General features: G+C 43.6%; 1 protein-coding gene across 15 annotated transcripts in view; it reads left to right on the top strand.

Moving 5' to 3' along the window:
- LOC116473135 (AGBL carboxypeptidase 4) overlaps positions 1 to 24,136 on the top strand; it is a 1,494,771-nt gene that overhangs the window by 1,239,327 nt on the left and 231,308 nt on the right. For 5 of the 15 annotated variants that reach the window (XM_058443095.1, XM_058443093.1, XM_058443094.1 and 2 more), the window contains exons 2-3: positions 12,798 to 12,931; positions 15,001 to 15,385. The exons of the other annotated variants lie outside the window; for them this stretch is intronic. In XM_058443095.1, coding sequence (XP_058299078.1) covers positions 12,798 to 12,931; positions 15,001 to 15,385 — 519 coding nt within the window. The remainder of the gene's footprint in view (positions 1 to 12,797; positions 12,932 to 15,000; positions 15,386 to 24,136) is intronic. 15 annotated transcript variants of the gene reach the window in all.

The following is a 24,136-nucleotide window of genomic DNA, read 5'->3' as shown; positions in this document are numbered from 1 at the left end:
TCAAACCCCTTCTTGACTTAAACTTGGTGGCTCTGAGAATTGCTTGCAGTGACTTCGAAGAGCTCATCTGGCATCTCCTATATGTAAGTACCACCGTGCTATGGCACCAGGTGTGAGGAGGAAACCCCTCAAGTGGGAAGCAGAGGTGGCTTTATGTTTGTGGATTAGAGATTAATTGATTAATTAATCTCTCTGACACAAATAGAATGGTTTCCAAGGTAGTTTCAGCACAGCTTTCTGGCTTTTGCTGAGAAGTATGTTGCTATACTGAGTGTTGGCCCAACCCAACCCAGAGCTGTCTTGAAATATACTTCTTCTTATACTCAGGAAATGTCAAAGCCGACTGCTGTGGGACTTTACATTTTACTGCCCATAGTAGGTGGTTTATACCACTACTTATCAAATTACAATCCCAGTTCAAGGCAAAACAAAACCCCTTCCTTCCTGACAGTCTTGCTATATGCCTATGCATTATCTCCGTTAGTCCTCTAAGTGACATTTGGGTAGGTATTGCTGTGGTTAGTATTTCCATTTCATAGATGAGGACATCGAAGCTCAGAGACTTGCCTACAGCCACACAGCTAATAAATGGCAAGGCTGGAATTGGAACACAGGTCTTCCAGTGCCAGGCCCCCACTTGGCAGTCTCCTTTGTAAAGTAGCTGATGTTCCCATCAGCTACACAGCATGATTTGGAAGGAGTGAAAGGAAATGGAAAAACTGTCCATGAAGCTTACAGCTCAAGGCAAGTTTTCAAGCCAGAGTATAATTTTAGTTTCTGAGTTTTCAAGCCCATTCTGCTCTTTCTCCATTACCAACCTCCCTCTTACAGAGCACACACAGCTGTCCCCCACCCGCCTATCTCTTCAGCTGGCATTTGCTTGAATAAATCTTCGCCTAAGCCTGTCCCTCTTGGAGGGTCCACATAACTCAAAGTTTGACTCACCTTTGACCTCTGTTCTCTCTTTACTCTCGTTTATTTGCCAAGCAGGTTGTGAAAGTAAGAACTACTCATTTGGAGAGCTCACCATCATCTAACTGCAATCCAGCCTGCTGCTGGGGCTCATAGTGTTGAATTTTATGTTTTTTTTTTAGGAGGCTCAAACTGGTTTCTCTGTGCCTAGAGCCCTAAAATTTGAAGTTGTTCTATCTAGGCACCTGTGCTCTGTTACTGTTGTTTGAGTGTGCTAAATTTTTTTGCTGTCAGATGTCTCCTTACTGCTTTCTGTATGCCAGGCCCAGTGCTGTATTAAGTGAATATACTAATGCACCTATGCATCTCAGGTACTGTGATTGAAATGACAGCACGACCCAGGGGTGGCAGGCATTGACTTTTCATGTCCTGCTATGTAGGATTTCTGTGGGGGAGGGAGTGATGGAAAAGAAATGGGTATCATCCTCAGGGAGTGTGTAATTTGGGGACCTCAAAGTAAGTGCTAAATAAAGGTAGAAGCCAGGCACTGGGGGAACACAGAGAATGGACCCATTCGAGGTGGGCTTTGCAGTTTAAGTTTTTCTTTTCCAGCTCCACCATCACTGCCAGCATTCAGGCCAGCATCAGCTCTTATCTAAACTATTGAAGCAGTCTTCTCATTGATTAAACCGTGTCTCTGATCTATTTTCCCAATTGCTTTTAGAATAATCTTCTAAAACACAGTCTTAATTGACTGCTGTCATTAGAACCTTCTGCAGCTCCCTATTGCCTACTGAATAGTTTTAGTTTCTTTATTCAGTTGTAGCCTGGCGTTCATAGCCCTCCTTACACCAGCTCTATCCCAGCCCCACCTTGCTTCTCCAGCCTCACTCTCTTTTCCCCTTTCCCTGAGACCTGTGGTATTTCTTACTCTTCTGTGAACACACGCTCTTGCACTCCTTTGAGCCAGCCAGGATGGATTAATCATTGTCTGATATGGGGCCTCTGCCCACAAGGAGCTCACCTTCAGGTGGGGAAGGTAGACATGTGACAGAAGTTTGTGGTCCAGCCCCCTCCGCCTGTCATAAAGGAGTGGACGAAGTACACTGGGAGACCTTGCTTCAGTAGCATTCCCTATTCCTCCCTCTGCCCCCAAGAGAGACTCTCTCCCTCCTCAGAACTCTCTTTTCACTTTGCTTTTGCCTTGCTTATGAATTGTAGCATTTTATGTCTTGTTTTTATTAGTCATGAATGTGCCTCTCTTCCTGCCTGACAGGGAACTCCTCTAGGACAGGGGCCTGGCTTCCTTGTGCCTGCATCCTCAGTGCCCAGCATATAGTCTACACTGGTGTGCCCATGTTGAACTCATCAACTTTGGGAAGACAGGTGCATTTTTGTGCTTGAGGAGAGGGAAATAGGGGAGATAGGAACCTCTGCAGCAGCAGCCGGTTTTTCAGAACAGAAACCTGCCTTAGGATTTGAAGTTTTCATTCAACTTTGTTCATCTGGAAAAAGTCAACATTCTTTATCACTCCCTCAACTAGCTAGAAGAAACCCCACACTTGGAGGAAATAGCTTCCAAAGCCATGTTCTTATTGCTTTGGTAATTTTAGCTCATTCAGGGCTCAGGTCCCAGCTTGGCATTGTTAGTCCAAATAGATCATTTGCTCCAGAAATGCTTTGGAACTTCTACAAAGTTAGCAGTGAAGCAGAGGACTAGCCGATTTCATATGCAAAGATTGTTGCATGTCATCAGTGGGAAACTGCCAACAAAAGGATTTATTTTCTTAAAAAAAGTGAGTGAAAACTTTTAATTTAGGTTTTGACATGTTTTGCTGATATACATTGGAGCAAAGATTGGAAATTGCCTGCTGTCATCTGTTGCAAATTCTACTGGGATGTTAACCATTGAAGGTTCAGTCTAATGTGATTTCTCATGAGTAACAATCACAAATTTTTACAACTAAATAGTATGTGCTATAGAGTGCTTCAGAGTTCTGGTTCATAAGGAAAAAGAAAAAAATTGTCCCAGGCAAGTTGCTTTTTATGTGGTGTTTTGTTGTTCAAGAGCATACTAGTTTTGATTTTTAAAAGCATACCCAGAAAGTAGAATTCAGACTGGGGTCTTTGACACCAAGACCAATTCTCTTTCTAGTGTGCCTACCTGCTTTTGTCTGTTCCTTAGGGACAGAAGTTGTGTGTACTTTTCCTACCAGAAGAACATTCGTAATCTGGAGACATTTTCTCTGGTTGATTTAAGTTCCACAAGTATTGAGTTATACTAGGTGGTCAGTCTTATACTCCAGGGAAATGCAGGAAGAGGAATAAGCATTGTGTTTCCCTACCAAATATGTTATAAATACCTACCTGGTTCCAGGTTCAGTGCACATATTCTACATCTTTGTGAGATAGAGATTTTTGTTTTACCCAAGAAAAGAGAGCCATTCAAACAGTTGTTTAGTGAACACTGTAGGTGCCAGGCAGTGGGCTAAGTCTTCCCACATGGACTGGACTTGTGGATAAATATGAGTCAGTTCAGTCCAAAATTCTGAGACCTAAATTAAGGTGGTGGTGGTCATGGTGGACCTGAGATATTTTAAGGAAGGAGAATTCATGGGACTTAGCAACTGACTGGTTGTAATAATGTGTGTGATGATGATGTGGTGATCTGGGCCTCCCTGTCTCGAGGAGAACCCTGGAAGTGTAGCTGGTTGAAAGGGAAAATGATGAGTAGCTTGAGACCTGTCGAATCTTAAGGGCCTATGGAACATGTGAGTGGGTATGTCAGGAGAGTAAGTAGGCATGTGGTCTGAGGTTCAGAAGAGCATTCCAAGCCAAAGATCTCAATCTGGAAGTCATGAACTAAGGAAGGTTTGAACTTACAGTGGGAGAGAGTGCAGAGTGAGAGAAGTGTGCTAGGGCAGAACATCAGCTTTTAAAGGCACAGTTAAAGAAGAGCCTGAAAAAAAGGTGACTGGGAAGAAGCAGCCTTCCCAGTCTAACAGATGGACTTGGAATTGGGGGATAACCAGCAGAGATAGGTGTCCTGGAAACCAAATGAGAAGAGAGGTCTTTGGATCCTAGAAGCTTGTTTTGGTTTCTTTTAACTATATAGCAGCTACCTTTTCCTTTTCACTCATTGGTCAGACATAGGATAGGACAGCTAAATACATAAGCAGGAAAAGAAAAGATTTGCGTGGGATGATATTTTGGTAATTTTCATTTTCTGAGTTTTGCACCACAGAGGAAGGATCAGCCTTGTTCTTGAAAGCAGAGTTGGGGTCAGAGAATGGAATTCACAGGCATTGGTGGGAGCAATATAACAGCAGAGAGAGCAGACAAATAATGGAAAGGGCTTCTAGCATGGTGCTGAGCTCCCTGTCACTAGAGATGGCAAGCAGGTCAGGGGTATTTTAGGATGGAACCCTGCACTATGGGAGAGTTTGGTTAGATGACTTCTGGATCATTTCCTTAACTACTGAAGAGGAAATTTTAGAGAGCTGAAAGAGAACAGGCTTTGAAGTTACATAGTCTGGGTTTAAATTCTGACTATGCTACTTAGAAGCTGTGTGGCTTTGGGGAGATACTTCACATCTCTGAGTTCCAGGTGCTCATCTATAGCATGGAGATAGTAATTGCCCACTGTGTTATTTAGCAAGATAATATGGAAAAATATCTGGCATATAGTAGGTTCTCATTAAATATAGGTAACTGTTAGGAACTACAGTGGACTAATAGGTGCTGAGAGAAGAACAGTGACTTGCTTAGTTGTGGGTACTGCCCACTGTGGAAAGGAATAACTTAGAGGAACGAGCACATGGAAGGAGCATACAAGTTTAAAATTTAACTTGTGTGTGTGTTTTAAGTCCTCCTGGGACTTGACCTAAGCATGAAAGCCTTACTATTAATATTTTCCTCCCTGTTTGTTCCTCTGCGACCCTATCCTAGGGGCATTTATTGCACTGGCAACAGCCCTGGTGAGGCACATGGAGGCAGCTAGACAAATGACTCCGTAGAATGAACTTCCCAGTTTTTTCTGTGCCCCAGTCCTGTACCAAGGCCAGTGAGGTGGTGGGAGTGAGAACAAGGACACCTACTGAAACCTGGCTAGCAATTCCTTCTCTCCCTATGTGGATGGCCCAGTAGGGCATTTCTTCAAACATGACCACCTGGAAGAATCTTCTAGCTCATCTACTGTTAACCCTACATTACACAGCTGAGAAAGAGACCTGGAAGTCCCTGTGACTGGCCAGCGGTCACATAGCTAGATGGATCTGTTAAGGTTTTCTACTGTAGTCTTCATGTTTTACAGAAAAGAAAATCAAGAGAGAGGACTAATCACCAAACAAGTTAATGAGAGAGGCAGGCCTTGATTTGGTGTCTCCTGATGTCTTTCTGCAACACCACAGCAGGGTACTCTTTTTTTGTAGACTTGGCTGGGTATGATCCTTGAAACTTGAGAATTTTGTCTGCCTTGGATTTTATAAAAACAAACCCCATCAGCCAGAGAATGCATTGTGTTTGTATTTTCTGTGGCGTATCTGTTTTTAATGCAAACATAAAACTTCACAGGATTTTTGTATAGATGAAAAACTTGAAACTTATATATAGATATTTATAAGACCTTTATAAAGCATTTTATGTGTAGCCTTTCAGAATTTCATCCTGGCTAACAAACTCATACCAAATTAGGCTCTCTGACATTGGGTTATTTTAATTGTCCAGCCTGATTATATGCCAAATGGAAGTTAAGACAGAGTTTCTCCCATTTTGATAATACTGTAAATTCTTCGTGGGTAAATTCACTTTTGAAGACAGACTTGCATTGGGTTTCCTGTCACCTGCTTGTTTTTTCTAAAACACCATTTGCCTATTACCAGCATGCTTCCTCTTTTCCCAGTAGTAAGTTTAATGGAATGTTTCTCCTCCTCAGATTAATAATACCAAGTTCTGCTATATTTTTGAATAGCAGTTTTTACCATTTTTTTTACAAGAAAGCTCTTTGTGGCTTTGAGTAGAGACCCTATTTGGGCATTATTTAGAGCTTTGTGGCTTTGATAAGCCTTGTAGTTCAGGAGTTTGGCATCAGGTCATGTTTATATAGTGTTTACTTCAACTTGGGAATTCATCACAGTATTCTCTTAGGGTGTAGGCAAGATCTTGGGAGAAAGGCAGGCACTTTAGGAAGTTATATTGACATACTCATCATTTTATATGTGCCTTTTAGTTCATTTGAGGAAGTTACAGCAACTTCATTATTTTTCGCTTGTTCCTGTAGGATAATTAGGTGATAGGAACAGGGCCTGTATTAAACAGACTTGATTTGAAATGTTGGCTCTGCTATTTATGTCTTTATGAAAGCCACCTCGCTTCTTTGAGCTTCAGTTTCTGCTTCAGTAGAATTATTGTAGGGATTAAATATAGTGAGTTTGTAAGGAATGTTGCCCAGAGCCTGGCACATAGTAGGTGCTCACTCAGTATTTGTTGAATGGATGAATGCAATTAGCTGACATTGTAGTAGCTAGAAAGGAGGAGGAAAAGGATAATGCCCAAATCTTTGGTGGTTTTCCTTGCCCTGGACATAAAAGAGTCCAGAAGTCAAGATTGGTGATTTTATCTTCAGAGGCTGCACATTTATTTTTGTTTACACTCAAACTGATTATTTGCCCTCAAGGTTAAAGCAGTTGCACAGACCGGCTGAGTAGAGAGCTTTCTTCATCCTTCCTAGTTTCTTCTGTGGTTTCTTGGAATTCAAAGCCAGAAGCATATCCCAAAGTCACATTAAAAGGCCACGTAAAGTATTTACTGTCTTAAGGATGATCCACGCCACCATTCACCTTCATTCATGTGACCAGTCAAGAGTTATAGCTTCTTGTCACCCTGTGTTCTATCTCCTCCTCACATCTCATCCGTCTTCCTTGCCACTGTCACATTAATCTTCCTAAAACATCTCTTTCATCATGTCTCAGTCGTTGTCAGATACCTGCAGTGGTTCTCTTTGCCATAGGACAAAAGCCAAATGGGTAATACACAAGGGTAGCCTAACAGCTGCTATTTATTGAACATCTATGACAAGAGAGGCATTGTGCTTGGTGCTTTTACATGCACTATCTCTTTGGAAAAGAGTTTATTATCCCCACTTTACTGATAATGAAACTGAGTCTCAGACAGTTTAACTAGCCTACCCCAAGCTCCCACAGTTAGTACGTAGCAAAGCCAGAATTCCAAATTAGGACCATCTGATTCAAAAGACTGCACGGTTTTTGCTAGATACTGGGCCTCCCTCTGCCAACTGTTTCTTCCATTTGTTATGATGACACTGAGTGTTCAGTAATCTTCTATGGATATAAGGTGTCTATACCTTCAATTCAGGATTAGGGTTAGGAAGGCATAGAGAGCAGATATTTGCACTATATAAGCCAGTGTCTCTCACGAAGTCAAACCTTGCATTTTGGTTGGTTCTTGTCATATACTGGGTTGTAAGGCCCAAAACACAAGGACTACTTAGCATAGCGTTGAAACCAAAACAGGAACTTGGTAAATGTTCGCTGCCTGCAGAAAAAAATGAGCAGAGGACTTGGGACTTCCTGACCCTCACCCTGGGAACATGGGTCCAGGAAGAGACTGATAAGTATTAGGATGGAGCCAGGAGGTGGCTAACTCTCAGAGAAGCCTTGAAATCCCCCTGGCCAAGCATGGAGGCAGCCAGGATCCAGGTCAAGAGGCATGTGAATCAAGGTGCTATCTGCTTCTGTCCCTTTCCTGAACTCATTCCTGACACTTCAGAGCTTCCTGGACTATTCAGCCCACCTTTTCAAAGAACCCATTCAAGCCCTGAGGGTTGGCCACAACCTGTTTCTGTTGTGCCTAGTGATGGTTGCTGCTTTCTGGAGACTTACTAAGGATAGAGGACGTGGTCTGGCAAGAAAGCAGGAGTCAAGTGGTCTTCTGCCTTGAGCTTAGGCTGGGGAATTCAGATGTCCTCAACTGTAGCTATCATTCACTCATTCATTCAGTATTTATGCTGGCTCTACCATGTTCCAGGAATGTGTTTAGAGGGCATAAAGCATAGGCTTAGGAGGCACGTAGCTCTATAGCACATCTTGGCTCTGTACCTTCCAAGCTGGGTGACTTTAGGAAGAGAGTTATGTTTCTTTGAGCCTCATTTCTTCTTTTTTGGAAAAAAAAATGTGGCTTATAATATACCTACTTGCAGGATTGTTGTGAGGCATAATGTATGTGAAGATCTTTGTAGAGGTATCTGACATGTAATAGACATTCCACAAGTGGTAATCTAATTTTTTATTGAGGTATATTTCATTCAATGTGAATTTCACCATTTTAACCATTTCAAAGTGTATGCAAGTGAGTGTTTTTTGGTATATTCCCAATGTTCTGTAACCATCACCACTACTTAATTCCAGAACGTTTTTATCACCCAAAAAGAAAAGAAATCCGTGTTACCCATTGAGCAGTCACTCTTTATTGCCCTTTTCCCCCTGCTCTTGGTAACAACTAAACTACTTTTTGTCTCTATGGATTTACCCATTCTGAACATTTCATATAAATGAAATCAATAAATGGCCTTTGTGTCTGGCTTCTTTTACTTTGCATAATATTTTTAAGATTCATCCATGTTGTAGCATGAGTCAGTACATCATTTCTTTTTATGGTTGAATAATACTCTGTTGTATGGGTATACCACATTTTGTTATCCATTCATAAGTTGATGGACAGTTGGGTTTTTTTCCACCTTTTGGCTGTTAATGAATAATGCTGCTATGAACATTTGTGTATGAGTTTTTGTTTGGGTATATGTTGTCATTTATCTTGCGTATACACCCAGGAGTGGAATTGCTGGGTTATGGTAATTCTGTGTTTAGTTTTCTGAGGAACTGCCATATTGTTCTCTACTATGGCTGCCCATTCTACATTCCCCAACAGGAATGTATGAGAGTTCCAATATCTTTACATTCTTTACACTCATTATTTTCCTTTTATTTTTGATTTGAGCCATCCTAATGAGTATAAAGTAGTATCTCATTGTAGTTTTGATTTGCATTTCCCTAATGACTGATGATGTTGAGCTCCTTTCATATGCTTATTGGTGCAGCCTCTTTTTATTCTTTCATTAAACATTTTTGTTTGATGAGTCTCTATTGTATAGTAGTTCTATGATATGGGCCCTGCCCTGAGGTTACTCATATGCCAGTGGATAAGATCTTTAAGCAGATAATTGCAAATAGTAAGATAATAGACTACAAAGAAGGTATGTAGGATGTGTAGATGTGTAATGCATCTTTGAGGGGGAGGGAGGAGGGTGGAAGCTAAGCAGAGTTTGTCAAGCACACAAGAAAGAAGGGCATTCTAATTAGATGGAAGAGCTTAGAGCCTTGAGTATAGCTGGTGGGGGAATGAGGCCTCCTGTCATCAGATGGGGAGTGTCACCCATCTTAGGCAGCTAAGCAGGTCTCTACCTCCAGAAGCAAGCCTGCCCCAAGCCCCAAGCCAGCAGAAGCCAGCAGTCAATCCTTGCTGAGCTCTGTCATCCACTGCACCTTTGTCTGCATGGGGCTGTATTGTTTTCAAGGAACATTTACTGAGCTGATTTGATCCTACTTGAGGTACATATTGTATCTGCATTTGTGCAGAGAAAAATTATGCTAAATGAGGTAGCAGCTTGCCTGACATCTCACACCTAAAAAGCGACAGAACTGGACTTGGAATCCAGGTTGTCTGACGCCTGGTTTATTCCACATCTGCACACTGAGCCTCAGCTCTTCTTAACTTGGCATTCAAGGCCACTTATTTTCTAGTTCCAACCACCTTTTCTTCCCTTCTCACCTCTCCCTCCTGCCTATAACTGAACCATCGTTCATACCATTTCGATCTAAATATTTCCCCAGCCTTCCCCATTTGGCTTCTATTCTTTACCCCTCTTGTGTAGTCCAGATTCTTACCATCCTTTAAATGGCTATCCTTTTATGAGTACCAACTGTTGAAGTGCCATTCACTCTGCCCAAGTTTTTAACACACAGAATTGGTAATCTTCACAGTGTTCTGCAATGTGAGTAGGAATTATTTACTTCAATTCATAGGTGAGGAAATAGTCTCAGAGAAGTAAATTAACTTACTCAAGATCACCTGGCAAGTAAGGAGTCTAGCTCAAATGCCACCTCCTTTCAAAAGCCTTCCAGGGTTACACTGACCGAAGTGATCTCCCATGCTCCTAAAATCCTTTAGCAGTTACTTCTCCCTCATTCAAATTCAGCATTTGAGATCTTGGGTTCTCATTTCTTGTGTTTTTATCTTGTATCTCCAACTGGATGTTTGTTCATCTGTGTCCCCAGGGCGAGTTTAGATCCTACAGAGTAAATTCTCAGTAAAGGTTAAGTCGAGGCATAGAAGGCAAAGCTCTGGATCTGGATTATGTGGTTGGAGTTCTCCTACATTCACGTTATGACACTAACTTCTGTGACCTTGCACAACAGTGAGCACTCCAGGATGGGGACCCTGTTCATCCTGCCTCTCCTTTATTCCTGGGCCTGAGAGTTGCATGGATGGATGCACAGACTTCACCATTTAGAACCTCATTTTTCTCACCTGCATTTTGAAAAGTAGAATTGGATGATCTGAGGATCATTCTCCATCCAGATGTCAACCTGGTTTTGTGAGTCCAAACGATTGCTTTTCTCCACACCAACATGATCCTGAGCTACAGAGTTTCAGCCCAGGGAGGCATAGCATAGCTTGTCATTTCTAATTCGTGGCTCTGCATGTCAGACTTTGCCCTCAACTTGTCAAACTGAAGACTAGTCCAGGAGCTTTGCCTCAACACATTCAGAAATCCTAATACCACCCTCATCCTCTCTCTCTCTTTCTCTCTTTTTGTCTGTTTTTTTTCACACACACACGTACACACACACAAAAAAACACCACTGCAAGATATTTTCATCTGAAGTACTTTCTTTAGGTTTTACATTTTAGCAGCCTTTTGACTTAGAAGTCAGCAAGGATTTGTAGGAGGGAAACTGTTGCTGTTTTAGAGAACCCTGAGTCCCTATTGTTGTTCATGCCTAACCCATTGGATGTATTTTATAGGCACAATGAGTGCAAGAACGAGCCATTGTTGTGGAAATAGGAACCCAAGGATTGCTCCTCTGCTCAGTGGGAAAGGCCATTTTCATCAGTAGGAGGTTGTTAACAAAGACCACCTCTTTTTTTTCTGAGCAGTACATTTATCATCCTTACCCTACTTAAATCATTTCTTTGTTGTTGTTTTTTTAATTAAATCTCTATTCACTTTATGCTTAAGAGAAGAAAATGATTCAGAACACATTGATAATACCAATTATACTGTGCCATCCATTGAATGTCCAGTGTGTAGCAGGCACTGTTGAGTGGGTTGCGTGAATTATTGCTGTCATCCTCACAACCTCCATTATGAGGAGAGACTCGAGTTCAGAGAGATTAAGGCCCTTACCTACCTGTCCTCATCCTGTCATAGAAAAGCTGAGGTTCACACTTACGTCTCTGATACTAGACTCCCACCTCTGACCAGCTGGGCCTTCATCCCTAAGACCATTTGGGAAGATTCAGCATTTGAGTACATTCTGGAATAGTTATGTGCTTATAAGCTGCCTTCTCAGCTTTACTAACAAGTTGTGAGGAGAGAAGCCTGGCCTGGGAACAGTGTAAGAGCATGTTTAACACATGCAGATACACACACACACACACACACACACACAAAACCCTTCAAGACTGGATTTAACTAACTACCTGGCCATATGCTACATCCAACATTAGGCAACATGCTACAAAACGCATTTGGGATATAGCAGTGGGAACCTTTGAGGACCATGAGAAACAGCAATCTCTAAAGTGTCAGTTTAAGCCCTGAGCACAAAGTAGTTTACCACAAGGGGACAGTCCAGAGAAGATGAAGATTTTTGCCTCTGGAGCCCTCTTGTTTGAACTTTTATTTTTGGACATATCCAGTGAGAGACAAATCTGGAAAGTCCAGTTTGAAATCTGTGCAGAAAAAGAAACAGATTATCTGAGGTTGAGCTTAAAGAATGAGAAAATGAGTAGAAATAATATCCTTTTGTGTTTGTGTAGCACTTTACATTCAGTATGTGTCGTGAGCACACGTAAGCAGTGGGCGAGGTGCCAGAGGCCTCTTTCCCACTGTTCCTCAGACTCATGCCGTGGGCAAGCCTCTTCCATCCTATGGGTTTGAATTTCCTCATGTAACATGAGAGAGTTGGACCACTTGTTCACTGAGGTCCCTCAAACTCAGTCATGCTGAGATCTGATACCAGTAAAAAGGGGATAAATGTTATTCTTCCCCCGTCTGCGTTACCTCAGCCTGCCTTGTGTCAGGGCTGTGGAGATGCCCCTGCCCTTCCTTACGTCCCTATCAGCTATAATCTCTCTCTTGTCTATTGGCACTTGAGCTGACAGAAACCCACCAAGTTCTCCTGGGAAGACACTTGGCTTAGAAAGATCTCAGTTGAGTTGAGGGATTCATGTGCCATTTTAGTTTAGATCAGATAGCAATCTAAGGGCTCTTCCAATTCAAGATTCTAGAATTCCATAAAAGGCCACCCTTTAGGATGTACTTAGAGAAACCCCTAAGCAAATTCACTGGCTGCTATTTCAATGCTTTGTATGACAGTGCTTTTAGCAAACACCCTTGTTCCTAGATCTGCACTGCTATTAGGATCCCTGTATGCAAGAGGGAACCGGCCTTGAGTTTGTTTGTTTTTCCTTTTTAACTGGTCTGGCCTCAATTATTTTCTAGCATTTGAGGTTTTGGGCATTCTAAACTCATAATGACTCATTTTAACTCATGACGAACCTTGTTCTCTTGATATGCATTTTAGAAGACAAATCTGACCTTGAAAACAGTGTGATGCAGAAGAAAATAAAAATCCCCAAGCTTTCTCTTAATCATGTAGAAGAAGATGGAGAGGTTAAAGATTATGGGGAAGAAGATTTACAGCTTAGACACATCAAGGTAACAAAATCTTGTCTTTCTTTGGAAGTATGTGGGAGCATTTTCAGATATCTCATAGCTAAAGAGTTTCAGTCTGGCTTCCTCTCCCCATGTAAATGTCCCCTGGTATCACCGGCCATGATTTTTTTCAGGGTAGGGAAAGCGTGGGACAACTAGTGTGTATTTGCCTTGCTGGCCAACTTTCCAGAGAGCCCTGATTCATGCTGTGCCACCAAGCACGGTCCTGTTTGCACAGTCTGTGCAGTGTCATCGCTGTTGGAGGTTTGGAACGGTGTGTTTCTCCTTGGCCCACAGCTCTGGAGAGGTCACTGCTGAGCTCCAAGAACATTAAGCAGCTGTTCTTGGGGAGAAGTTTAGGGCCAGTCACTGTCAGATTGCCCCAAATAGCTAAGGCTGAACTCATTGGGAAGTGCACGAGGTTCACAGAAGGGATTTGTGAGACCTCAGGTTAGATGGAAACATTTGCATGAGGTTGCATTTTCTTGCTGTGTGTCCCAGTTGGTCTCCAGCCTTCACTTTGGAAACTGCTGAACATCTTGTTCAGCAAGCTAGCTGTTTTTTTCTGTGCAGTAGATACCTGAGAGGAAAGGAGAAGGAAGATAAGGAAATGGGATGTCTTCTGCGTTGACCATGGTCTGATTTTGGTCACAAGGTTGAGGGGGTTCCCAAGGAATGTAGCTGAGTTCAGTTCATGGCATTCACTGTACTCCTGCTATGGGCCTGGCCCTGTGCTGGTACCTGGAACCATTAGCCAGACATGGTCCCTGCCTCCAGGGGTCTCACGTTATAGAGACGCAGACATATTGTAACGATCACTTTAGATAAATGATAAATTCATCTACACTAGTAGCACCTTATCTCAGCAGATAAAACAACTTAAGATTTTGTCATGTAACACAACATCAGAGTCATGGTTTCATTGGGCTGGGTTTGATTTGGTTTGGTTTTCCTTAAATTTCCTGAAACTTAGTGAGAAGTGCCTGGAATCTCATGTCCTCAGTTGTCTGCACTTCCTACACGTGCCCCAGTCAGGACAGCTCCTGACCCTCCTGCGCTGAGTGAAGAATTCATTTGCTCCTGTAACTCTCACTGCCCCTCAGTAGAAGCTGTAGCTACTTGAGCTAGAATTTCCGCAGGCAGTGGAACCCCAAGCTCTGGAGGGGGTCCTGGATAATTCTCTCGTAAATGAACTTTCTTCTCTCTATCCACCGTCTTGCTGAGGGAGAGGCTGGCAGACGTAGGGGAAGGAGCCTTGTACTGGAAGTTAGATTCCAAATTCTGGTTTTGGCTCTGTTTGTGTCTCACTGTGTGACCCTAAGTGTAGTCCTTCCCTGAACTCTCTGACCCTCGGTTTTCTCACCTGTAACATGAGGAAGTTAAACTGAAAGTACCTTTCAATGCTAGAATTCTTTGAACTTTTCGGTTGAGTAAACATTTTTCAAGCCCCTACTGAGTGCCAGTTCTGAGTGAGTAGGCAGAGGAGAAACAGAGAAAATAAGACATGTTTTCTGCCCTAGATTAGAGTAGATTAGAGTTTTTAACATCCTTTCCACCTAAAGCGTTCTTGATGAAAAGTTTACATGGTGAATTGCCTTTGGGGAGGAATTTTATGTTTTTGTTGTTGAAGACATTTGTGACTCCTCTGGGATCACTTGGCCTGGCCTGATTTCTCCCTGATTCTCCACAGATACATATTGAACATCCCCATGAGCAAGCCACTGCCTAGGCATTGTGGGTGGGCTGGGGCCTGGGGAGTTGGGAAGGGTGGTCATGGTATATGCATCCAGGAGGCAGAGTGGTGAAAAGGAAAAAGTGCAGGCCTGGGAAACCAGTGTCCTGGTTATGACTTTGGGCAAGCCCCTTCCCCACTCGGAACCCCATTTATAAAATGTATAAAATGTTTCCCCATTTATAAAATGAAGGGCTTTGACTAAGTGTTTGCACAGGTTTCTCCAAGCACTGATGTTCTGTGATTCTGTGATTTTAGGATTGTCTGGGGAAATATTGAGCTGCAGTCCAAGAAAGTCCCAGCTGCCCTTGCCTGAACTGATTCTCGTTGTCCTACACAGAGACCTGAGGGGCGGAAGCCGAGCGAAGTGGCGCACAAGAGCATCGAGGCAGTGGTGGCTCGGCTAGAGAAGCAGAACGGCCTGAGCCTGGGCCATAGCACGTGTCCGGAAGAGGTCTTCGTGGAGGCCTCACCAGGCACAGAGGACATGGACAGTCTAGAAGATGCTGTGGTGCCCCGGGCTCTGTATGAGGAGCTGCTGCGCAACTACCAGCAGCAACAGGAAGAGATGCGCCACCTCCAGCAGGAGCTGGAGCGGACTCGGAGGCAGCTGGTGCAACAGGCCAAGAAGCTCAAGGAGTACGGGGCACTTGTGTCTGAAATGAAGGAGCTCCGTGACCTTAACCGGAGGCTCCAGGATGTGCTGCTCCTGCGGCTTGGCAGCGGTGAGTGCCCCAGCAGGCCACCTACCACTCCACTGGGGTGGAATACTTCATGCAGATCCTCTTCTGGGAAGGGAAAGGAGAGAGGGAGACCAAGTGCCCTGAGGCTAGGGAAGGAAAGACTCTTGGCTTATCAGTTATCTCAAGGAAGAGTCACTCCCCACTCACGGTGAATCTGATAGGAGCTTATGTATGCAGCAGCCTCCGCTATGGGAACATTGGCGAACATGGGTCAGAGAATAAGAGCTGACAAAATATTTGTCACTGCTCACTCACTTAGGCATTCATTCAGCAAGAGGCAGTAACAGGGATTGTAGGGAACCCCTCCGAGGAGGTTTCAGGATAGTAAAAAGAAGTAGACGTGATCCTAACAACATGTATTAGTTTAAGTCAGAAAGTGATAAACGCCAAAGGAGAATGCTGACAAAATGATATGAGAGTTCAGGGGTTGGAGAGGTTATTTGTAACTGAGGGCATGGAGAGACTTCAGTAAGAAACTGAGCTTTGAAGGTTGGGCAGTGTTTCAAGGCACAAGAGGAGGCTGAGCAGCACTCGTGAGCATGGTCAAATACCTGGAGCACACTGAGAGGAATAATGCAAATGTGCTTTGAGGACAGAAGATAGAAGGACTTGAAAACTTTACCAGCCTGGGGTGTCTGGACTTGTTTTGGTAGGAATGGAAAGCATTAGAAAGCTTTGAGCAGGGAGGCACATGACCTTAGCAAGATGAATATAAAGACATATGAAACTCCTTTGGTTTGCTCATAGAACTTAATAGGTTCTTATGTTGTACCCTATTTTAACTAATCAGGTTTTCTGATCTAAAGTGGTTTAGAAGCAGGGATCAAGAAATCTGAAAGGCAGCAGCTTTGACTGCCAGAAGAAATGACTGCTTACCAGAGAGAAAAAGACAGAAAAATGCTTTCAGAACATAAGAATCCAGAACTGTAAAAGACAGAGCCCAGCCCAGTCAATATTGAGGAAATGGGTTTAACACAAGTTCATTGCCTCCATAGCCCCTGAAGACAGTAATTAATAACTCCGAGTCAGTGTGCTTTGCTTGAAGAAGGTGGTAATCTAGTCTAGAAGTATCCCCAAAGTTTAAATAAAATACAATTTTTGCCCTTATGAAGGTTTGCATTATCTAGATAATATATTTAGACATGAAGCTTCATTCTTCTTTGATTTATTCTTACCCTAATTTACTTACATTTGTAGGTGTCATTTGCTTCTTAAAGTATGTCCCCAAGGTAGTGGCTCAGTAGATCTTTGGATGGTCCAAGGAGTCAGCAGAGAGGCCTTTTCATGCCCTTGTCATAGAAAAGGAAATGACATTGGGACTTCCCCAGAGTCACTTAGGGAGGCAGAGGTAAAGTTCTGTCTCAACTCTAGTCACTCAATTCGTAGGTTGGAGTTTGTCCACTCCCCAACTCTACCATTGCCTGGGCCATTGTCCCAAATCGTAGTCTACAGAGGTTCACAGGGACACGAAAAGTCGCATATGGTTTGCAACTTCAAAAGTTAGTAAAATTCTTTATTAAAATAAAATCTCAAAGATAAATCATAAATGGAAAAATTTGTAAAAGCTGTATTGTTCTTGTAGCAGTGATGGGGGATGGGGATAACTGAAATTTTCAGAGAGAAAAAATATTTCCCAATCTTAAAGTGAATAATTTGTATTTTCAGTGTGCTTTGTATGCTGTGCCTTTTATAAACTTCTTGGGGGCTTGTGGGGAATTACACCCAAAACAGAAATTCTTCATACTTAATTCAACTCCCAGGGAAACTACCTGTTTTTCATGACTATGAACTGAGTTTAAACTCTAGAAACCACTCCTAAGCCTCTGGGGTGGGAAGACACCCTGCATTTTACATCATTATATGCCTCTTTTAGTCCTAAAACATGTAGAAAAACTTGACCTGAAGCATAGTTTCAGTGTCTTGATCTTTCTAGGCTCTTCCATCCCACAGGCCTTGAAGGCCATTGCACAGGCCAGTGGCTAGCTCTTCCCTGATCTGAGTCACCATCATCATTACAATGGGTTGGACTCAACATAAATCAGCTGGAGCCCCAAGTATGCATAGACCACCCACCCTATCCTCTCAGGGCTACAGGCATCCTGGGAAATCACACCCACTGTCTCTCATCAGTGAAAGCTTAAAAGTCTATTGATTAACACATGTTAATAGGAGAATGCTAATGTGCCAAGTTCCAAGACGAATCCACAAGAATAAAATAAAAGGATCTCTACCCTTAAGAGGAGGTTGTATGTTTTCATGGCTTGGATTCAAACCCCACCTTCCCTACTTCCCAACTCTGTGGCTTTGGGAAGCTCATGTCCTTCTTCCCTTGCTTCCTTCCTTTCCTGTGACCTTATTTTCTTCCATGAATACTTGCTTGTCTCCTGCTACATGCCAGGGACCTTGCCTAGTGTTAGAATTCAGTATATTTGCAATACAGCCCTTGCCCTCTGCCCTTGAGGAGTTGAAAGTTTGATGAGGGAAACAGATCCTGAAACAATCAATGACAGCACAGTACATAAATGCCTTCATAGGGACAAAACCATAGAGGACTGTGGGACAGCAGAGGGGATTACCCACCAGATTTTGAGGGGTCACAGAAGGAAGGCTTCCTGAAGGAAACAACTTTTAGGCTGAAGCCTGAAGGATGAATTTTTGTTATCCAAATGGGAATCAGTAGATGGGGAGAGTGAGAAGCAATTTAGGCAAAGAGCATGTATGTCTCTGGCCCTCAGTGTTCTCATCTGTAAAATGGGAATGATAATATTACAGCATTGTGACACACAGCATAGTGCCTGACATTCTGTTAATGCTTGATTACTGTTAGCTCCTGTTCAACATCATGTAATGGAGGAGCTAAGACAGGGTTGACTTTGGCTTTTAACTCAGGCACCCCCCAGCCAGTAGTTGGCTATATGACCTCGGGCAGGGTAACTAACTTCTCTGCCTCAGTATCCTCTTACAATGTTGAAGATAAGAGAGGTTATATATGTTTGTTCATTTGTTTATTCAATCAGTCAGCTAACATTGACCAAATGCTTTCTGAGCCTAGGAACTTACGGAGATACAAAGAAGATTAAGACATTGGGAGGTAGGGAGAGGGTAGTGATGGAGGTAAACATGTTATTAAAACACAGAGTGCCAGTTCTGGGAGAGAGGTTAGCATCTGAAGGGAGAAGTCTCTCTTGGAAAGTCTGGTAAGACATCCCCTTGCTGTAACAGATCCTGATCTATAAACACCACTAAGAAGGCAGAGAACAACCAGAAAGTGAATGAGAGACCCTTGTTTGACTCTCGCCTTCACTTGCCCTCTGAGAAACACGTCCTGGCTTAGGGTTGATGTAGGACCCAGGCTTTGCCATTCTCTGCCCCCTGGGCCTCATTTGAGTGTTGCTCCTGGAGGTATATCCTTGAGTATTTTCATTTTTTGTCCACCTCAGCTAGGGGCCTAGCTCAAGGGCCTTTGTCTAGCTTGGGTGCTGGATCATTCACACCATAACAGGCAAATTCAGAGACGAGGGAGGCCAACAGGTCAGGAGGTGCTCAGTTTTCAAAAGAAGTCTACCTGCCTGCAAAAATCATTATTTACTCACCCAGGTAGTGGGGTCCTACGAATGGTAGATGGTAGTGGAGAGCAGCCGCCTGGTCTTTTCCGACTGATGGAGACTCAGAGTGGGAAGCGGGTCCGTTAGCAACCAGGAGTTGTAATGGCACACCTTGGGGAGGTTGGGGTCAGAAAGGTGGAGCCACACCCAAGGGTGGGGGATAGCAGCAAGAGAGTGTGTTTCAGAGGCTTCACTGAATCATACACATCTTCATTTGTACATTTATTCATTCTTTCATTCATTCCACACACAAGAAAAGATGGATTTAACAGGAAGTATTCCAACATGGAGTCATGGAGTTGTGAAAGAACTTAGGCTATAGACTGTCACCCTCATTTTGCTGACGAGGAAACAAGCCCAAAAAGTGTCACTGGCTTATTCCTAAGGGTCTCCTGACCCCCGGTCCTGCGTGCCTCTCTGGACCCTCACCCGTATGGCCTTCTTCAGCTCTTAGACTTCATTTTTCCCAACATGGGGGTGTCTCCTCCATCCCCTTTACTCCCCACAAAGGATATCATCTCTCTCTGTAAAACAGAACTTTCCTTGTCTGTGATCTTAGCATGGTAAACAACCCTTTCTGATAGGAAGGAACTTCACTTTCCTCCACTGTCAAAATTAAATAAGGAAGCAAATGTCATAACTTTAGCCCCGTGACCCCCATGTTGTAAGTGTTCAATAAATGCCAGTCCCCTTTTCCTTTTTCTCCCTTTCCTGCCCATCCTCCCCAAAATAAGTAAATGCCGAGGATGCAAAAAGCATGGTGACATTCCAATGTACAAGGTACAGATGTTTGCGTATATTCATTTATTCATTATTTTATTCAGTGAACAGTTATCGAGGGTATCCTTTGTTCCAGGACTGGGTTAGGTGCTGGGAATAACGTAACGAACAAGACAGAGTGCCTTTTTAAAAAACAATGCACAAGTAGATAGAATGGTGTGTTTAAACCAGGCATTGGCAGCCACAGAGAATTTTAGGGGATGAAGGGAAGCAGAACAATAGAGACCCAGTTGGGGGAGGGTAAGCCCCCATGTGTGAGAATGGAGTAAATTCTAGGGTCTCTCTTGGTTTCTCCTCAGCTAGATTCCCTGTTCTTAGAAGGCAAAGTTCAAGGCTACGGTGTCCTCCCCAGTTTGTTACACTGTAAGTACCACTTAGATAGTATAATTCATTGTGGTGTGACTCCGGTAACATTAGTTCAAATAAGACTCTCAAGGGCTCTGTGAGGAATACAAAGAGGAGCAGACGTAATCCGTGCCTTCAGGATGCACACAAGTCTCACAGGGAACACAAACATGTATGCAGCGTGACACCAGGCAAATAAAATCAGTGCTCTAATTGCAGGAGGGAGGCAGATGACGGTTTTAGATTTTGTGTGTGCTTTGTCAGGGAATATAGGCAAAAATGATGAATTCTAAACCAGAAGAGGCATAGATAACTAGAGTAATAACAGTAATTCACATGTGCATGGCATTTTACAGGTTTCAAAGCACCTTGACATTTTTATCTCATTGGACAATTCCGATAGTCTTATTGCAAGCCAGGTAGGGATTATTGTCTCCATTTTAGAGAGGAGAATGCAAAAAGAAGAGATAATGTCCTGTTGGCTAGATCATAAGCTGGCTGAAAGTTTTGAAAAAGGAGAAAGCCATTGTGGCCTGTATATCTGTTTCAACTTTTTAGAGCTGGATCACTAACACCTCTGTAACCCTCTGGGTTTGTGCCTTGTGTGCTGTCCAAGGTCCGTTAAAATACCAGCTTTGATCTTTAAAATCCTTTGCAGTCTGAACTGGTTTCTTTAAGCCCAGGTCTCCGATGGTGCCTTAGAAAAGGCAGCTAATGTCAGCCAAATGCTTCGTGCTGGTTTTCTCCTGTACTGGAGACAACCTGGGCTTCAGCAGCAGATATTACTTGGGTTTGAATCTCAGCTGTCTTAATTTATTACCTGTGTAACTTCATACACATTTTTTAACCCTTCTCAGGTGTCTGTTTTCTCCTCTAGGTATCTTAAAGCCCACTACATACAGACAGGAGAACCAGCTCAGTGATTAAGAGCCCTAATGGGCTCTGAGGTCAGAAATACTGAGGTTTTCAACCCCAGCTCTACCAAATTCAAATTTTGTTGCCTCGGGCAAGTTACTTAACTTCCTCAGCCTTAGTTTCCTCATCTGTACAACAGAGTGAATGATAGTATCAACTATTATGGTTCTTAAAAGGAGCAAATGGGCCAGGGGCAGTGGCTCACGCCTGTAATCCCAGCACTTTGGGAGGCCGAGTCGGGTGGGTCACACGGTTAAGAGATCGAGACCATCCTAGCCAACATGGTGAAACCCTGCCTCTACTAAAAATACAAAAATTAGCTGGGCATGGGGGCGCACGCCTGTAGTCCCAGCCACTCGGGAGGCTGAGGCAGGAGAAACTTGAACCTGGGAAGTGGAGGTTGCAGTGAGCCAAGATCATGCCACTGCACTCCAGCCTGGCGACAGAGTGAGACTCTGTCAAAAAAAAAAAAGGAGTAAATGAATAAATGCAGTAAAGTCATCTTCCTAGAGGCTGACATATAGTAGGTGCTCAGTAGGTACTGCATCAAGATATAGAATCATTTGAAGATGTGCATGAGGAAATGTGTATATAGCACTTGGCACCCATCGTAGGCACCCATTGTCCTACAGCAGAACACAGATGTGATGATCTGGCATGTCTTAATCTTTGGTCAACCCTGGATGACTCCTAGAGATTTCCTATTTCCCCTTGTAAGTCCTTAGAAATCATATTTGAACAGTCTATTTTACAACCATGCCTGGACTTGATTTCAAACTCACTGGTCTGTAGCTTATAGAATTTGTCCATTACCACCCCCAACTTCTCCTGGGCAGAATTCCATCTTCCCATCTCTAGCTCTCAACCACCCCATTTGACCTCCTAGATTTTTTTAGACATCACTAGTTGTGGCTCAGTCTTCTCTTTGCCAGGACTCTCTTCTTGGGGCCTGTTTATCTCAGAGCTCTTTCCCGTCTCTTTCAGCCTCAGTTCATTTTCACAATGAGCAGGAATACTATAAAAAAGTTGGGCTTTGAGAAAGGCCCAAAGCGGGTGGACAAGAGCCATTTTGTCTAGTTGGATGTTTATATCTCCCATGTGGAGGTGAGGCCCAAGAGGCCCACAGTCTGCCTGCTGGTTTAGAATTAGTGGTGGGGCAGTTTCAAAAACTATTGTACCCTGCTCAATTCAGATGGCAGGAAGAGATCTAGTAGTAAGAAGTGGAATAGTTTGTCTGAAAATTATTGGTCATCATCTACTTTGAAGGACTTTTTTTGAACTGTTGCCCAAATCAGAAGTAGCCACAGTTTAAAATAATCCCAGATTATTTTAAAAGTTGATTTCAGGGTGGCTGAACAATTCAGGACCCTCCTTCCCCTTTCTCCCTAGACTCCGTTTTCCTGGAGGCAGTGGGGATGGGGTTGAAGGACAACTCCAGGCTGTCCCTTTTCTAACAACTGCCTCGGTATTTAGAACATCCAGAGGAAGTTGTTAGGCTTTTCCCCATTGTCAGAATAGGAGTGTGTTTCTCCATTGGAGCAGGGTTTTGCCTTCCATATTGCCATGTGACAAGCTTGTGTTTTTTTTGGATGTGCCAGTCAGGAAATGGAGGTGGGAAAGTGTTCATTACAGGCAAAGCCTGGTTTCTAGGAATACCTGCTTTGGGCCAGACACTAAATACTTTCCATATATAAAACAACCTCAGCAGTGGATAAAACAGGCTCAGAGAGATTAGGTAACTTGCCTGAGGCCACACACCCAGGAAAGGGTAGAACCAGGTTTCAAAACTGAGGCCCCTCTTGCTTTGCATCAGGCAGATCTCCCCTCTGTGCATCAGGCGGCCTGATCACAGAGCCCCTCAGCCATGTGCTTCTGTGGCACCGTCCCTTTTGCCTGCCTCCTGATTAGGCCTTCATTGTTGGCCATTAGACCATCCAGTACTGCAGTGCATTCTGTGACTGCAGGACCCTTGAGCTGTTAGATGAATATTTCCTGCTTAATTTAAAAGCCCACCATGTCTTCATAGTTTCAGCCTGACCAGGCAACATGGCCTCAAGATACCAATCGGATAATTCCTGGAGTTTTCTTAGAAATTGTCTCTTTAGAGAGAACCCAGTTCAACCTTTCACCCGTATCTTGTAGATGGACAACTGAGGCCCAGTGAGGGGAAAGGACATATCTATGCCATGTGGAATCAGAATATATAGGATTTCATGAGCGCTGTATCATGAAGCAATGGAAGGTTTGTGTTCAGCCAACATGGATGGATGTTTGTTTGGATGCCAGGATTCAGCAGGTCCCAGAGGCTGGCCATACCCTCCCTTGCTGCTCCAGGGGGCACTCTGAGTGTGGGGGGTAATTCTTAGAGTCCTAGGACCTTAGTCCTATAAGGAACCCCAGAGCTCACCTCGTCTAGCCTCCTATACAGGACAAGAAGCTTTCTGTAGTCTCCCTACCATGCAGTCACCCAGCCTCCAGTAACATTCCCCTAGAGACAAGAAGCTCACTCACTGCCTTCCAGTGCAGCCTATGCCATTATTGGATAGCTCTGACTGTAGGGAAATGTTTTTGTGCAGGGAACATTATTGGATCCTTCCTCTGTTCCAAGCCCTGTGCTAGGCACAGAGAAATCAAATTGTTAAGCCCCCCTTGCTACCTTAAAGAAGTCACAGTCTCAACAGCAGACAGTTGGGATGCAGGGTGAGCTTTACTTTGGTCCTGAGCTCTCAGGATGTTGGGAAAGGATACAAAAGAGAGCTCCTTACATGGCTGGGGTAGGAGAGTTGTGGGTGGCTGGAGGAGGCCCCAAGTTAAGGAACTATCTCAGGCAACAGGAGAGCCTAAACAAAGGTTTAGAGTTGTAAGAGAGGCTGGCTTATTCAAGGAACTGCAAGTAGTTCTGGTTGGACGGCACAGTGAAGGGCTGGGTAGCAGGAAGAGACGAGGTTGCAGACATAGATGAGAGCAAGCAGAACTACCCCAGCCCCTCCTGCAGGTGGTTCGTGGGGGCACTTCCCCATTGGAGTGGCCTGGGGTGCAGCCCTCCAACTCCTGAGTTGCTATTTTCCTCTGAGCCAGGTGAATCAAT

Source organism: Hylobates moloch, unplaced genomic scaffold, assembly GCF_009828535.3.
Source record: "Hylobates moloch isolate HMO894 unplaced genomic scaffold, HMol_V3 SCAFFOLD_8, whole genome shotgun sequence".
NCBI classification, from domain to species: Eukaryota; Metazoa; Chordata; class Mammalia; order Primates; family Hylobatidae; genus Hylobates; species Hylobates moloch.
This window is presented reverse-complemented; position numbering and strand designations above follow the sequence as displayed.